Below are 17,986 nucleotides of genomic sequence, written 5' to 3'. Positions count from 1 at the left end.
GACGCAGGTGTTCTGTATGGAACCCATATGTTATTCCAGAGAGCCTCCCCCTCCCCGCTGTCTCCTCCTCCACCTCTTTGTCTACCTTCACCTCCTCATTCTGTTCTGTCTCTGTTTACACATCCTCATTAACTCCATCTTTCTCAGCCTCCCTGGTTTCGCTCCACTTCTGTTTCGAGATCCTGAGCTTTTAGCATCATCCTACACTCCCATCCCTCCCTTTTCCCCCTCTTCATACTCATCAGGCTCCCTCCACCTGCTCCTCCACTTTCACATCACCTTGATTCTCCACCGTTTTTGTCTTAACACTCCATTCTTTTCCCCTTTACTTTTTTTTTCTCCTCCTTCATCAATTGTGCTTCTTCACGCTGCATTCACTCAATACACATGAAGTGAACCAGGGAGTAAAACGAGGAGGCAGTGTTTTCTATCCACATGGTTACCTTTCTCGCAAGTAGCTCCTCCGTAGCTGGGCAGACAAAGGCACACAAAGGAGTTGATCTCATCGATGCAGGTTCCTCCGTTCTGGCATGGATTAGACTGGCAGTCGTCAATGTCTGGAGGGAGCGAGAGATAGAGAAAGGGGGCGGCTCAGGTTAGATGTACAAAACAAACAAACACACACACACACACACACACACACACACACACACACACACACACACACACACACACACACACACACACACACACACACACACACACACACACACACACACACACACACACACACACACACACACACACACACACACACACACACACACACACACACGCTTCCAAACGACAATTTTTTAAAATATCTGCCATAGCTCGTTACTAATATAGCCCCTGAGAAATCAAACTTTTGCAGAGATTAGAGTTGTTTTTGAGAAAGTTATAATTAAAGTGAATTGATTGAGTTTCATCAGTGATAGGTTTGGGACGCACTGAAGCACATGATGCTAATTGCAATGTGCTTACAGGACGTGCCGCAGCTCTGCTGTCAAGCCCGAACCTCGAGAGCGAGGGAGAGTACACGGAGAGGCGAGGAGGCTTGAGAGAGAGGAGTCAAAGTGAGAAGGACGGTGAGCTTCCATCTTCAAAATCAAAACTAGTAGCAACAAAAAGCAAGTGTAAGTCTGTTTATTGGAGGTAAAAATGACCAAAACAATGTGCTTAAGGGGTTGTCAACCCTATGTCAAAATCAAGTCTAAACAAGCAAACCAACACACTTCTTTTGCAGAGGCTTTGCAGCGGTGAGGGTTCTCATGTGGGTGAAGAATGGTATCTGTATTTCTCTGGCTGATCTGAGCCTGGGGGCAAAATCATTAAAACTACAGCTGGTATCCCACAATCCTCTGCCATCCTCAACGACTGCGTGAGTCCCGAGAGAAGAAGAGGGGGCCGGAGTGGAGGGAGCCAGGAGGAAGTCCAAAGAGCTCCAAAGGGAAGATGCAGGGAATAGATCGCTGATGAAAAAACATGGAAGAGAACGCAGCGATGGAGAAGAGAGGAGAGCTAATATGGTGCTGTGAATGTCCGAAAAAGGCAAGTTTCAGGGTTGGATTACAGGGGCTTTGCAGGAAGACATAATTGGGGATGCAAGAGACTGTTTGGATAAAACGGCTTGGTGGAAAACAAGAATATAAAAAGAGAACAAAATGACAAATCAGGCATAGCAAGAGAAAAAAAGAAAAGAAAATGACTTGATCGCTTTTGACCTTTACCGGTCCACTCCACTGGCTTTACGCATGCAGCTTAGTTTACTCATCAAAGGAAAACAGTGAAACTGTGAAAACATAATGTCGTTGGTTGTTTTGGAAGGGGCTTATAAATTAAAAAAAAAAAACTAATGATGTCATAGTGATGTAATGTTTGGCCTCAGACTGAAATGTCTGGGCTTGTGGGTTTGAAAAAAAAAAATACTGTTTGTGTAGGACACAGGGCGGTCTTATGAAAGATGCTGTTGTGTTGCATCATGGGATTTGGAGGTTTCAGCGTTTTTTTTAGCTTAACCAATACAATGGACTAAAAGTCAGGATATCACGACTTCTAATTCTTCAATTTTCACCGTTCTTTTCTCAACATGCCTCTTGCGAATCCCTCAATTTCATAGAACTGCAATACCTGTCCTAAATCACCGGAGGACCTCCCCTGAAATCTTGTATTTGTGACCAAATGCCTTTTGTTTTAGGATCAAAAAGCTCAGAGAATCCTCAGGAGCATTGTTGCAACGAAAGTGGCTGTTGACAGACTGACAGAGGTGAACTACGTGGGAGCAATACATCAGCCACGTAAGCCCTGGTTCATGAGCCTTAATGTTGAGATGGCTTCTGAGAACCTTCAGTTTGTTACATCCACAGGGAAAACATTACTCGGACGGATAATTGGCCAGTTGTGGGGATCTACTTCCCTCTGGTAGATGGCCACAAGTCTACTGAGGTACCTGATCACGCTGCTTTGTAGGTGGGGGCCAAAGTGACGCAATGGTGTTAATGGTGCGGTGTTGAAGTTAAAGAACAAACGGCCAAGTCCAACCAAGCATCAAGTCATCAAACCATCTCTGAGGAGTTGAAACTTTCTGCAGGAGCACTCTTCATGAAAAATCAGTACTTTTCTTATTATTGCTATTATTACTTATGTTTCGTATCAGGAGAAAATACACAACTTTTCACCAAACATTCAAAATCCAATCATTGCTGGATTCCGCTTACATGTAAAAGGATTCCTGGTGCAGATCACATGCACATCTGGACAAAATGAATGGCAGTGTGAATGATGTGAGGATATTAAATATGACTACGTGAGTGCAGATCCCTGAATGAACCTCTGCGGTGTGATTGAAATATGCCGTATGATGAAAGATACGACAATGAAAGTATTCCTCCCCTTGCACTCACTGTGAACCAGCAGATGAGCAAGTTGTCAGTGCAGCTGTTTGGAGAAAAAAAAAGAGAAAAAAGAAAAAGCTTTTGGGACTAATATGAGGCAGCATCTGGCCTCATTAAGAAGTGTAGCTCAGGGGTAAAGAGTCGAACAACCCCTCGGATTTTAGGAGCACTGGGGTCAAAAAAGTACAGCTCTGAACATCTGCTATTAGAGGAGTCGCAGTGGGCAGAGAGGTAAAGTAATATCATCTGTGATGATCAACATGGCGTCAACATGGCGACACTGGTGTAGTCCGACCTTCATCTCTTCAAGTTCACAGGGATCTGAAGAAATGAACACACAAATGGTATAAATATATATGTAAACATATTTTTAAACCTGTGTTGTGCTTTAGAAAAACTTTTATTCCGGAATAAAATTATAGTGTAACTTCTTAAGATAAGCATTTTAATTTTCCCATAACCAATTCCGAGGCCTTGGGAGAAAGCTCGCAATTTTTCTTAATTAGTTTTTCCTCCAGACCTCTGAGAGCGGGATGAGATCTTGATGAGCAGCTCAAGAAAACAGCACAGCAGCTCTGGATCTAAGCTGCGTGGGCATCAGTCTCCTTTACTGTCTCTGTACACAACAGTATATTGATCATAACACCAGAGCTGGGTCAATATGTGGCCACGCTGATAAAACAATTGATGTTAGCTAAGAAATTTTCATTTTGAAAACAGTGTCTCTGCAGTATACTGTATTCACCGAGCAATGCACTGTATGTTTTTTTTTTTATGGTAAAATATCGAGCACAAAACAATGTGTTTGTGACCAAATTTAAGTTCCTTATCTATAATGTGTGTTTATGTCCAAAAACAAATCTATAGCTATATATCAGATTTCTTTTTTAAATTCTCAAAATTGTTGTTTATTTTGTCATAATTTATTCAATTTATTCTGTTTAACTATTTACCATATTGAATGTATCATCAAATTTACATTTACATTGTATGTCTTTATTCAAAGTCCAATGTTGATCTGGTTGCAATAAAAACATGCATCTGGAACAATATGACCTTAAATCAAAGTCCAGCGTGAGTTTTTCCGTCATACGTTTATAATTATATTAATTTTGATTTGATAGAAATACCGTTATCATTACTACTGTGCTCCGTATGTCTGTGCCAACACATTGTTTCCCAGTGTCTCTCTGCGTCTATACCTTCCTCTTCTCTCCTCAAACAGAGCGACGAGGGCCAAATCGCAGCAGGCCGACACACTCAAAGTCCTCCACTGCGCCCGACCGGCTTAATGAGAGCTCCATCAAAACTTAAGCAGGTGGCAGTGTGTGTGAATTTTGTGTGTCTGTATTTGTATGCGTGTCAATCAATCTCTGGATCAAAATCAGGCCTGGGCACTAGTATAGTCTCCGGAGAGTCGTGGAGAGCAGCGCTCCACTTTTCTGCTGGCAGAGACGTGGACGGGGGGATAGGCAGGTGCCAGCCACTGTGGTAATTGCTGGGTGCAGCTGACCCACGAGCGATGCAACTCGCCCCACTCAGTCATTTGGACCCGTCAGCAGTGGCAGCAAATGGCTGTGACAAGTTGATGAAGCAAACATAACGGCAGTGGAGTTTCAAATGTTTAAATGTGGTTCACCGCTGATGGAAAGATACATAGTTTGGATGGGATTGCAGAATGAACATGTAACCTGTTGGTTGTTTATCTCCGGCTCTTTGAGGAGCGCTCGCGAGCTCGACGGCGGAAGATGGGGGAAATTGAGACAGGGAGGCGAGAACGCGGCCAGACAAAGCGGGGGAGGTGTCAGTTGACAGAATGTCTAGAGGCTCACTGCAGGCATGTGTCGAAAACCAGGTTATGAATAATTGAAAAGGGACAGTGAGAGAGACAGAGAGACAGAAAGATGGGAAGAGACAGAGAGCAAACAGAAAACAGGAGGGAGAAGCCCTATTTCCCTTTAGGGGTTTATTTGTCAGGTTCAACACATCCGATTAAATTCTTATTAACTGTGTGCTCGACCAAACCTACGTCCAGCCCAAGATCAACTTGGACACACGTCGGCCTTCTGTCGCTGACTCTGCCAACTCTTGCTGGTCTTTTTCCTTTGCAACAGTGACATTTATGCTGAATTGTTCATGAGTTTGTGAATGTTGAGGCAAAAAAAATAAAAGTAAACAGGTCTTTCTTCATTTATAAAACTGCAATCAAGAGTTTCCTTCATGGCTATGAATCCTTGTGGGTGTAGTCAGAAAGAGTCCACTCAGGGCGGAATAAAGGCTCAGAGAGAAGAATTCATATTTCTGGGACTGGCATGCATTATAAGACGGTAAGGTATTTTAATCATCAGGTAACTATGCCTTAAAAAAGTATGAAATGGTTACGGGAGAGGGAATATCCCATACTGTAACTTTCTCCTGCCATCCAATAGTTCCTGTGCAATAGGAATTGATTTCTGTAAAGCTCAAGCTCAACTCAACAGGATTGATGAATTCCCCTTTAGAAACAGCCTATTCTACATTTAATAATTGGGAAGTGAAGAACATCCTCTGCCCACATTGAACACATATGACAACATAAAGGCTCTTTAAAATGGATTTCATGATGTTGGTAATTCTTCACACCATATCTATTCTGGTCACAGTCAGTCAAATCGAATCAAACCCCATCAGCACAGTCCTGAAGAGGCGGATCAGCTGAGTTTTTAAATGTTGAACGTTGACTGTTACCTACAGAATTATGAATTATATTATTATATTGTGCTGTAGTTAAATACTGGAGATTTGAAGGGGCTTAAACCTCCCCTAAAATCTTGTTTTTACTGACTATTGCTTTAACTACTCACCTTGCATTGCTGATGAAGAAGTCATCAAAGTATTCCAAAGTGTGTCATTGTACTGTGACATCACAAACTGTGCTTGTGTGAATTTCTGTTTCGTGTCTTTGGTCACTGTGCTCGTTGTGTATTCTTTTCACGTTAAAACATTTATTTTTTTTATCATTTAAAGGCTTATAAAATGCGGTATCAATATATCATCTTAGTTTTATTCTTTTCATTTCAAGTGAAATATATCATGTCAAAATACCAGTGCTATAAACATTTTAAACACTATGATACTGGGTCAGTAAAATTCTCATCCTCATTAAAATGAAACGAGTGCCATCTGACTTCATTTGGTCATCTTTTTGATCGCGGAGCAGTGAGTATTTTTGCAAATGCGCCCGCTCTCTACTTCCAACACTCATAAATATTCACCCACAGCATCAAAAAGGAAATGTCAAAGCCAGAAGCATTTGAGATATGTTTTAACTCGCCATTTGTTGGCTTTGACACAAAAATAACTAACATTTCCTCTTTGGTAGACGAGTGCGATTTTTAAGTGATCGCTCTTCCTGTGGTTAGACGTTTGCTCTGTAGCTTGAGTGCAGGAAGTAAAAATGTGTGCTGTCCATTCTGAAAGCCCAAACTACTACAAACATCCAATGAGAGGGTTAATATTCCAATCATTTGCCTGTTAACCTAATGACTGTCTGAACAAGTGGGGCAGTGAAATGAACTACTGTGTCTCCCCCTTTTTTTTTTTAACGGTTATATAAAATTGCAGGGGAACTTGAGACGGAAAAAAATTGCTTCATCAAGTGAAGAGGACAGAGCAGGAAAAGGGTTAGAAAAATGGCATTAATGAGTGAAATCTGGACTGTCAGATAGAGAATGACGGTCAGAGTCAAGGAATGGCAAAAATTGAAGACATCATTGTGCACACGTTTACAGTACGGTGTGTTTCTGAGGGTGGCAGGTGAGAAAATGTAAGTTATATATAAACACCAAACTTCTGCTGGTGGAAGGGGAGGACATGTGACAGCCACAATACTGTCTACAGACAGTTTGTCCTGACAAGAGACAGAAAAAAGCACACTTGCCTCCGCAGACTAAATGCCAGCCGCACAGATCAAACAGCGGTTTGATCAATTGCACAGAGAACCTTTGAAACAGTAAATGTCACCTGGAGACTTCTCATCTGACAGGGTTGTACGGAGGGCACGGAGGGACAATATTAATGCAAGGAGGACTTGTGGGGGTCGGCTGCACAAACAACCAACATTCATGCAGGCGCCACCCCGATCGGTTTGTCAGTGACACGCGGCCGTACAGCAACACTCTGTAACACGCTCTGTGGGTTCCACTCCGCCCCGTTATCAACCCACGGCAGTGACAGATCTCGTCACCCTCCTTCACAATCTCCTAATTGCCTCCAAACCACAGCCGACGTTATGTAAAAAATAAATTGACATGACATCCTGTAAAATGGAGGCTTTGAAATGGAAATGTTTGTCAGACAAAGGTTTTTCGCTGAAAGGCTTTGTGTTTGTCATCGCTCATTGTGCGAGACCCTGCATGATTGACTTCCTTTAGCTTGCCGAGGGGCATTGACATTTCCATGCCCTTCTGCAACGATGGATACCTTTCTATTGAACCACCACTCGTCCAAACAGCAGGCCCACTCAATGGACCATGTTGTGTTGTGTCAGTAACTATAATGCTGCTGCTGCTCTCTCTGTGTGTGTGTGTGTGTGTGTGTGTGTGTCTGTGCAGCAGCATTAATGAGTATGAGCATAAAATTAATTTTGTGTGTTGACCCTCACCCTGGACCTCATCTGTTAGTGTACAGACTGTGTGTGTGTGTGTGCAGGAGAGAGTTGTTCTACAGCATATGTTTGTGTACTTGTGCGTATGTGTTTGTGTCTGTTTACAGACTGAATACCACGGCTGCAAGCATAAACTGAATATATGTGCGTTTTAGTTTGTGTGTGTCTGTGAATATGTGAAATCTCCAAGTGGTTCTCTTGCGTTTGGCAACAACAACATTATGTTTGCTATAATTCATTAGTGGATGAAACGACTACATGTCTAATTGTAACCCAAGCATCTCAGAGTCTTTAAGATGATTGTTTTGGTTATTTGGGAGATTGTCCACTTGAGGTCGTTTTTGAAGCAGCGTAATACGACGTACAGTATGTGGTCGTTACAAAGACCGCAGACTTGTAGATTTGATTATATTCTGTAAAGTAATCGTGGTGATTTTCTGCCATGTCACCCTAACCCACCAACCATGTGTTGGTCAAATAAAACCCCACGATGATCTGAGGGGGAAAGTATTTGTGGCCTACCTCCTGTCACCTGCAGAGGTGCTATTTTAGGAAACGCTCAATTTGGTCATTTTTCGTCGTATGAGTTGGAGGACTTGTCAACCTCAGCAGGAGGCTTTTTTTGGCCAAAAAGTTGCTTGGATTGCAACATGAAGGCTCAATAAAAGGAGAAGATGAAACGATGTGAAAGATGTGGAAACATGAGTTTTTAGCCCATTATAACTTAATGATTACTGTGCAGTTAGTAGGGGTGTAATGATTTTATAATTCCACTGTTTGGGATATATTTTGTTCTTGTTTTGTTTTTGTTTGACACTAAAATGCTCCCAAACTGCTGACTTGAATGTGCCCGGGGGACGTCTGCAGTCTCGGGGTTATTACCCATCTTGATCTAATTAAACTAGTGCAGGCAAAATCACTCAATCACGATCGGACCAAAATAGTCACGTGACACAAAATAGGTGCAATGTGAAATGTGGAAAAAAATATACACGTGCGAACATTTTTGTAGGATGTGAACTGAATTCAGTCTTTATAAAGATGCTCAATAAAGACATGCAAGTGATATGATTTTACTTTTAGACATGCAGAGATCTCAAGGTCTAATTAGAAGCTCTGGAGCTTTTGATGATGCCACATGATCTTCATTTTCACCAGATGGATTTTGTGAAAGCTCCAAACCGGCTTCTACTGCATGTGGTGAGATTATTCTCTCTACTGCTGTTTTCAAGATCCAGAATAAAATTCACGCTCACCTTTTAAGCATATGAAATCTGCAAAGTGCTCAGAAAAACTTACTAGAATGAGTCTATTAGATATGGATTGTATGTTTGATCGAATAAGCAAAACATGAGGTACATACTGTTTATCTACTGTAAATGTACTGTACCTGTATGTGCGCTGGCACAAGGTGTGTTGAGTGGTGTGCATGTGTGTGCTCGCAGTGTACTGTGGACTCCTGTGCCTTCAGCTGTGTTTGGGTGCGGGTGGATTCCAAAGGGATCAGGATGAGCAGGGAGAAGAGGAAACAGACAGACTACACAGCAGCTCTCGTACAGCCCAAGGCTTTGTCCTGCTCTCCAGAGAGCTCAGAGCAACGCAGATCAACCTATCGGAGGATCCACAGTCCTTCATCCTAAGGTTGAAAACTGAGATTTCCCCCCCCCCTTCCATCGTACTCTGCTAAGACGTAAGGATGAGCAGGGATATGTTACCTCAGCACCAGCCCCAGACGTAATTACATCTCGGAGCCCAGACGATGTACTGAGAGACGCACGCAGGCAACGATCCAAATCGTCACAGTTTACAAGATCTCCCGGGGGAATCGAGCAAAGTGCGCCTAAAACCTGCCTTGTAGACATGTCGTCCCCCCCCCCGTCCCCCCCGAAAAATCGCACTGCGACATGAAATACAACATCAAAAACATTCATCTTAATTCATGCGTTGCACTGTGGATATGTGAATGTGTCAGTGGCGTGTGTGTGTGTGTGTGTGGGTGGATGCGTGTGCCTGCAGTAAGTTTCAGACAGGTCTTCTCTTTGGTTGACAGCGCTGCTGCAACTTTCACAACAGCTCTGGGAAAATGTAATGAGGTAAAGTGTCACAACATCTCACATCGCTCCGCTGGCCTTCACTTCTGACAGCCTGACTCTGCTCACTGATGTTATGTGAATGTGTCTGTGTGTGTGTGTGTGTGTGTGTCTGTGTGTGTGTGTGTGTGTGTGTGTGTGTGTGTGTGTGTGTGTGTGTGTGTGTGTGTGTGTGTGTGTGTGTGTGTGTCCAATGGCTCCATCTTCAGCGTCTGTTAATATTTTGTGTGGGAGGGGGCCAGTGAAAAAAAGACGACAGGGACAGGAGATGCCAAACAGTCTGCCACAGTGCCACCAGTATCACACAGCCGCTCTCTATTTCCATCTCCTCACAGAGGGAGAGAGGGGGACAATTTAAAATGACGAATAGATCCAAACAATAGCTGTTCTTAATTATGTTCACTTCCTCTCCCTCCCTTTTCCTTGTCTTCCCATAGCTACCTCCATTTCCCATCCCTCCCCCTTTCCTCCATTGCCGTCCATCCTTCTTGTTCATTAGTCACTTCTGAGTCTCTTCACCTTCAATTTCCTCTCCCTCCCTCTGGACATCTCTAAATGGCAAGTTTATCCTCCTCCGCCCTGTGAGTCTCACCAGGCTAATTTCTTTTGAGTCAGGGGGTTTTACAGGTGTCCCCTCGGGGGCCGGTGGTGTTACAAATGGCAGAGTCCCTCTGGCCGTGTGGGGTTCGGTCTGTTCCTGAGCAACTTCACCTGCCCGGGACACCCATGGGTGATCATTTACACACCTCCCCTCAGCTTAAAGGAGATACACACCCAACTGTTGAAATGGATATATATATATCTATATATATACTGTCATTTTCTCTCCTTCTATCGGCTGATTCCTCCTTCCGTGCCCCTTTGCCTTGCACCATTCCATCCCCCCCAATGCTCTTTCCTTCCCTCCTTGCTTCCTCCTCTCTCTGTCCTGACTTCTGTGACTATGCAGGCTTGAAAAAAATACTATACCTGTACTCTTAAAGTAGAGCAGTTCCCCAGAGGGATGAATGACGGGCTATTCTCTGCCTCCTGTCACTATTTCAGACATACTTAAAGAGGAAATAGTAGAGAGAAATTATCTGTTTTTTCCTTAGTGCTGTCAGAATCAATTAATCACTGACAGTGAAATTATACAAGCACGTGGTACCTGCTAAATCTTAAGGAAGAGCTCTTCACTATTCATTTTAAGGCTATTTGTGTGTGACAGTCAAATCAGCCATACTCAGGCCTGGTCAAGAGCTGTATCCACTCAATCATCTTAGATCTCCTCATTTATGACTCCTTGGTCTTTCTCCCTCTGTCTCATTCTTGATTTTTTTTTCTACATCGCTGGCCCGCTACCATGGAGATAAGAAAAAAATAACAATTCTTATTCCCTTTGTATTATTGGGTTAGGTCACCACAGTGTGTACAGTACAATCATGTTTGTGTGCACTCTCATATGAATGTAGCCCATGTGATATCTTCACCATATTTATACTTGCTGATATCTTTTTTTTGTCCCAGTGGGCCAGTGTTTGTTGTGCCAGTGTTTCTGGAACACTCATAAAAGCCCAGTTCCTAGTTCGATGGTCTTCAAGGGAAATCAATTTGCCCCGCTTTCTACGTGGCCTGCCTTTATATGCTTCGCTACCTCCTTCAGCCATCACCCAGTGTATATGGAGTCGTTGCCTCCATTCATCCAGCACAACGCAAGCACATACACACACACACACGCACACATATTGTGTGTGTGTATGTTGGATAGAGTGGAAAGGAGATAAAAACAGAGAGGTGAGTACAGGCAACTAAGCCAGCAGCTCATTAATCTGCAGTGTGTTTATACCAAATAGATACTGCATGCAGCACTTTCTCACACACACACACACACACACACACACACACACACACACACACACACACACACACACACACACACACACACACACACACACACACACACACACACACACACACACACACACACACACACACACACACACACACACACACACACACACACACACACACACAGCTCATTCTCATTCAACTCTGCATCCTGTATGTCCTTTGTCTCTCATTGTCCCGAGGAGTCTGGAGAGGAGAGAGTGTCCACGCTGATTGAAAACTAGCACATTATTCGATCCACCCATCTCATCTCCATTTTGAAGAGTTTAACTGCACACCGGCACACGTGCAGGTGTCTGAGCCTTTACCTGCGGGTTTCCACGTGCATCTGTTTGATGGTGAATTGGAAAAAAAAAATTCAAATAACAATAGAAATCTTGCATTTTTACGACTGTATTGTGTGTACTGACTTATAAGCGTGTCTGACAGCCTTTTGTGTGTGCACGTATCTCTGTCTGAATCAGCTGCAATCAGGCCTTTGTGGTGGGGCAGGCGGGACTGGAGGGAAGCGTATGCACGGAGGTGGTGGTGAGGGCGGGGGGTGGCTGCAGCCAGTCATAATGCTGACTGGGGAATCCAGCGGTGTGGATGAATTAATGAGGCATGTGAATACAGGCTGATCCAGCCAATCATAGCCCTTTAAGAGCTCCTGTGCTGCCGACAAACTGTGATGAACTGCCGGTCATCAATCACACGGAAGACACATCTCCACTGCCGCTTGCACACTCACTGTCCAATCACGCCTCATGCGTGGCTCACCGGAGTCACTGTGGAGAGTCATTTGTTGTTACACCACTGACAGACTGCTGTAGAAGCTTAGAAAAACAAGAATACATCACAAATAAATACATTTTTAATTAGCCATAAAATGTTGTTTATTGTCATCCTTTGACTATTTCATCTCATTCCTTAGTTTAAGTGGTAATTTTGTAGCTGAACAATTACTTGAGAATTATCCAACCCTCTTTTTAACCATATCTTCATATATTTTATCATATTCTACTAACTTTTCTATGTCCATTTGGTTACATGCGAGCATGTACCATACCGAGGTGATAAATATGGGAAAAAATGTCCGCACAAATCCATTTTGCTTTGTCTTAATGCTCCATCTCCATTCTGATTTGGAGGATTGAGATGGACTTAACTGTTTGAGAATTTATCTTATTTTACGTTCTTGACGAGAATTCGAAGATTGATACCATTCTTTTATCTGTGTGGGAAGACACTTGAACCCTCTTGTTGAACTGCCTGAATGATTTTACGAAGACAGATTTTACTCATGCTTCATTTACACATTTTCTAAAAATGTTTCGGCCGCACAGTTGGACCCTGAGCAACTGATTTTAAAAGTAAAGTGTTAATGCACCCAGGATGCTTTTGCGATCCGATCACATTCACGATGTACCAGACCTGCTACAATCTCATTATGAACTGAAAATATTTTTCACACTTCTAAGTGTTTCCCCTAAATTGATTTATTTGTGGCCACCACCAGAATATCAACATGAACCTCCACATATTGATTATCTTTCTTTTTTCTTTTTTTTTCTTTACAATATCAAATAGCTAAAGTAATGAATCATTCCAGAGTAGAGCAGCACATTGATTTGCTCAGTCTCTCCTGGCCCTGCTCTTTCTCTCTCGCTCTCTGTCTCTCATCAAAAGCATCTTATGAGCTTTTGCATACAGAGCAAGGAAGCGGGATCCAATAACATGTGGTCACTGGAGACGTGAAGACGCACTGCTAAAAATCCAGTGTGGGCCCGAAGGCAAAGCCCAAAGAGTCAAAAAATCCATGATTGTAAGATGCTTTAAGAGCATCAGCAAAATGAACGTAATGCAATGTAACAACATCAACATTGACTGACACATTGATTTTAGATTTTTCCTTTCCTTACTATTCCAAATAAGTCAAATCTTTGCATAGCAATTTGATTCATTGAGCCCCTTTAGCCCCGGAGTAATGTCAATGCCGGGTATGAACAGAGTCTTTGTTTCCATGGGACACAAACCACACAGATGCACACATTCGGGGGAAAAACACGCTACAACATGTTCCCACAGATAGTATTTTGCCAGGGAAATGAAAATCGATTTCCAGTAAAAATCACATTCTTCTTCTCCAGCATTGACATATATTATGTCTGTGCTGTTGTACTGTGGTTGAGCCATCAAATTGTTAATCATTATAAGAAGCATCATTTAATAATGGAGTTAACGTAACATTGCACAAAAAGTAGAAGCCAAGAAATAAAAACCCCACAACATATTGCCCAAACTGCTAGAACTTGGAGGATTTGGAGCCAAACACATAAATCCTTTCCCTCCTTAATGAAGGAATGAACTGGATGTCCAGCGGGGAGCAGCATGGCAGCGCCGGCCCTTTCTATCTGTCTTCTTCTAAATACCTTTGCAACTCACTGACAATCAATCCGTCTGTTGTTGTTGTTGTTTTTTCTTTCTCGGTTATAAATCTTAGCTAAATCTCATTCAACACCTCTAGATCCAAGCATGGCAATTTCACTCTCTGACTCAGTTCACCCCAAAATTCCCAGATTCTCTGGGATCTGCTGACAAATACCCCGACAGCCTGCATGTATCTATAATAAAACATCCACTATCCTCAGCTGCAGCATGGCTGTCCCATTTCCCCCTGTCGTCTTTGACCTCATCACTCAGATCTGTGGACACACAGGTAAGGTGCGTTTGGGGCCGGTTATATTATTAGCCTCAACCTCATGAATCTTTCAGACTCAATCATATGAGCTGATGTGAGTCGAGTGGGTCCCAAAGGACGAATTAGCTAATACAGGAACCAAGCAGGGCCGTTTCTCTTGGCCTCTTTAAACAGGAGTTATGCATTAGCTCCTCATACGGCCTTGAGTACATACTGGTTGTATATAAGACAGACCCAAACAGGTGTGTGTGTGTGTGTGTGTGTGAGGCCATTTCTGTGTGAGAGTACGATAAAAGGGAAAAGAAAGTAAGAAAAGAAAAGTAAAAGGGAGAATATATTTTGTGCACAGCCTTGTGAGCATATTTAGAAATCTGATTGTGGAGGCGAGTGAGCGTGTGAACTTGAATAAGTCTCATTTTATGCACGGGTACGGAGGCATTTTGGTATGAATAATTATATTGGCCTTTGATAGGGAAATAAAGAGCAAGAGCGGGAGAAAGAGACAGAAGCACAGAGCCAGGGAGAGAGGAGGCGGCGGAGAGAGGTTAGAGGTTGGAGGTTGTGGGGGAGTGAGGAAGTGCGGTGGCAGGAAATGAAATGTGTTATTTGGGAGAGATGCCCCAGTCTCGGCACTGCCAAGCAATTTCCAATGCAGTGCTATAGTGCTGGTCTGGCCAGAGAGCAGCATGCTGTAGGGGAGAGGGAAGAGAAAGTGAGAGGAGAAATGGAGGATTAATAAAAGAGGAGAGCGGGAGAAAGATGAGGAGGTGAGAGAGAAGCAACAGGTTTAAAGATATGAAGATGTGGTCAGAGAAATGTAAGGAAAAGAAAAATCACATGGGCACAGGAGGGATGGAGAGCAGGGGAGAGGAAGGAAGTGGAGGAGAAGACTCAGATCTAATCACCATGATTGGAAATGAGGCCATGGTGTTTGGGGAGCTGTGAAAAAAAAAATCAGGTGTGCCTCCTGTCGAGCAGAAAACCAACTCTGTGGCCAGTTGCTGCTGTTCAATCTATCAGGCTGAAGTTGACCTGGTACTGTACTTGTTCAACTCTTACGCAATGTTCCTGTAGTTTGTTAGATGGAGACAGGAGCCGGTGTGTGCGCGCGTGTGTGTGTGTGTGTGTGTGTGTGTGTGTGTGTGTGTGTGTGTGTGTGCCTTTTTCACAAGATGTGTGTTATGTCCACCTGCAGTCTGGTCCTTGATTCTGATTGATTTGCTCAAGAAGACCAGGTGGGCAATAAAAGAGGGATGTTGATAAGGAGGACAAAGACAATCGACGGAGCTTGTCACTTTGGCCCAATTGTCGAGCCTCTCTGAAGGAGCTCGGGCTCTGTTATCTCCTCTAATTCATCATGCAAGCGACAGAGAAAGTGGAGGAGGGGGGTCCACACTGCACCATGGGAAAGATGGAGCGAGAGGAAGGAGGACAGGGGTTGATCCACAGGCAGAGGGAACAGTGTGATCAGAGTAATTTCCTCCTTTTAACAGGGTCATATTCCATATTGAGCCCTGAACACATTCTGTGTTTGAAATCCAAAAGTCACATGTCAACTTACAGCTGCTCATTTTCGATTCTGTTTGAAAAGCCATGAAGAAAACACTCAATTTATGTGTGTGCATTAAGATGCATATGAATGGCTCACAGCTCAAAAAAGTTTAGCTGTCTGCTCTCCTTCTACTGACTGACTGACTCAGATGGACGGCACCTCGCTGCGTGTTTGATCTTAAAACAAGGAATCAATACCACTTATGCTGGTCAAAATGTCAACAGTGAGAAAGGTTTGATTATTGGTGAATCTTCTGAAGAAAAGAACACAGCAGACATATTGACTTGGAACAGCAAAGGATTTTGACACGTAAAAGGAAAAAGGCATTATTTTTAAGTCGACCACTGTGAAACAATTTTCAATTCACGTCTTTCCTGAGCTAATGTTTCCAATGTGCAAACAGTAGTGATGGGATAGAAATACTGTACATGTATATTCATATACTTTTTCCTCATTACATGCTGTTATTGCTGGGTTTTTTTTGCATTCTGTTCTACCTAACGGTTTGTTGGAGCTGCATTTCAAGAATTATTTTGAAGAATTCATATAGCCTGTTGAGTTTATTTTTGGAAGATGCCGTGCAGATGTTTGAGTTGAGTGTTTCCTTGATTGTGTCACAGCTTGATTGATCTTCAGTCTCCACTTAAAGGTCCTTCACACCGGCACAGGCTTTTCAACTACTCTGGATTAGACCTCTGCTCAGATAGAAGTTGGGTGGAGCTATTATGGAAATGACATGATATCTACTAGTTGTCATCTACTAATAATACTGATAACGTGGTCTCACCCTAATGAAGTAGGCAAAACCAACAAACCGCAAGCACAGTCTGTACACACCCAGTGCAGAATAGACGTCTATTAGGTACAGTAACACCTCTGAGGTTTTATTCTAGAGTTTTTAACTTTTTGGGTATGTCACTGCTTTTCTGCATTTTTTTGCAAAGCACAGGAAGGATTAGAGACACTAAGACAGAGATATTTGACATTTTTATCTGTACATAATCAGTGGCATAAAATCCCCCAGGGTTGCCCCCCCTCTTGTTTATTTTGGGCTATATTTTATTCTCTCATATCTGTGAACAAATGTTCGGTGCAGCTGTGGTGAAGTAAAATATAATTCATTACTGTATGTCAGCACATAGCCATCAAACTGACAGGCTGCGTTGTGTCTCATTAATCACTCATTCTGCTGCAGGATCCGGGCCTCGCCAACTGGTTCTCATGATCAAAGGGAAACTACAACCCAGAGCTCAGATTTCTTTTCTTTTTCTTTTTTGCACTTCTGCCTTTATTATAATTTTTTTGGACATGCAGCAGAGTTAGGGACAAAATTTGAGACTGCAGCGAAGTCGACGGAGGCTTTATCCTTGCAGGCAGTGGTTGATGGGAGGCCAGTGGCATCACTGCCATTCAGTCAACATGCCTGCTAACTCGCATTCCCACCTGGGCAACTAGAAGGATATGTAACTCACTTTACTGCTCACTGGCAATGCAAGGATAACCGCTTGCATGAAAACATAGCTTGTGGTTTTCACAGTGAAGTTTTTTTGCATGTGTAGTCTCACTGAACACTTACAAAAATGAAAGAAGTTTGACTCGATCAACTAAATTGATTATTTGACATATAAACAAAAAGCTGTCATTGCAGAAGTTGTAGGTATGGTTTCATAGAGAAGGAATATTTACTCTGAGATCAGAATTGTACACAGTGCAGTATCATCAGGACTCAGCCAGTATATGTGGAACATGCTCTACTCCACAAGGTGAGCTCACATTTCTGATGTGGGTACAAACATAATTGTCCATGTGTGTCTACTGACACCTTTTAATGAGTTGGAATTAAGTAAGGACTAATCATGAGGAGAAGAACTTTCTAAAGATTAGGATCTGACGAAGCTGAACTGCTGACGATGAGATGTCCACACCATCTTTTCTTTATATATCTCTCTCTCTCTCTCTCTCTCTCTCTCTCTCTCTCTCTCTCACAGACACACACACCCTCATAAATATTAACCACACACTCACAGTAGGAACACAAGGCATCCATAATGCTGCTCCCCAAAATGCATCTTCCAAACTAATTGCAGCTATAAGCTGGGTCCTGGAGACAAGTAAGGTTTGCAGCAGTTTTGACTAAATAATGATGTCACATGGAGAGCAGGAGCAGTGCAGGGGACACTGGTCAAATGCCTCTGGCAGTATCCAAAACTTGTTTACAATTGGAGGAGAAAGTAAGAGGCCTCCAATAAGCTACTCAAC

At 42.9% G+C, this 17,986-nt stretch overlaps 1 protein-coding gene across 4 annotated transcripts in view; it reads right to left on the bottom strand.

Annotated features, from left to right (window-relative positions):
* ncanb (neurocan b) overlaps window positions 1-17,986 on the bottom strand; it is a 152,675-nt gene that overhangs the window by 32,487 nt on the left and 102,202 nt on the right. For all 4 annotated transcript variants that reach the window (XM_047336621.1, XM_047336620.1, XM_035646780.2 and 1 more), the window contains one exon: window positions 444-557. In XM_047336621.1, the coding sequence (XP_047192577.1) occupies window positions 444-557 (114 nt within the window). The remainder of the gene's footprint in view (window positions 1-443; window positions 558-17,986) is intronic.

Source organism: Scophthalmus maximus, chromosome 13 (genome assembly GCF_022379125.1).
Source record: "Scophthalmus maximus strain ysfricsl-2021 chromosome 13, ASM2237912v1, whole genome shotgun sequence".
In the NCBI taxonomy this organism is placed as follows: Eukaryota; Metazoa; Chordata; class Actinopteri; order Pleuronectiformes; family Scophthalmidae; genus Scophthalmus; species Scophthalmus maximus.
This window is presented reverse-complemented; position numbering and strand designations above follow the sequence as displayed.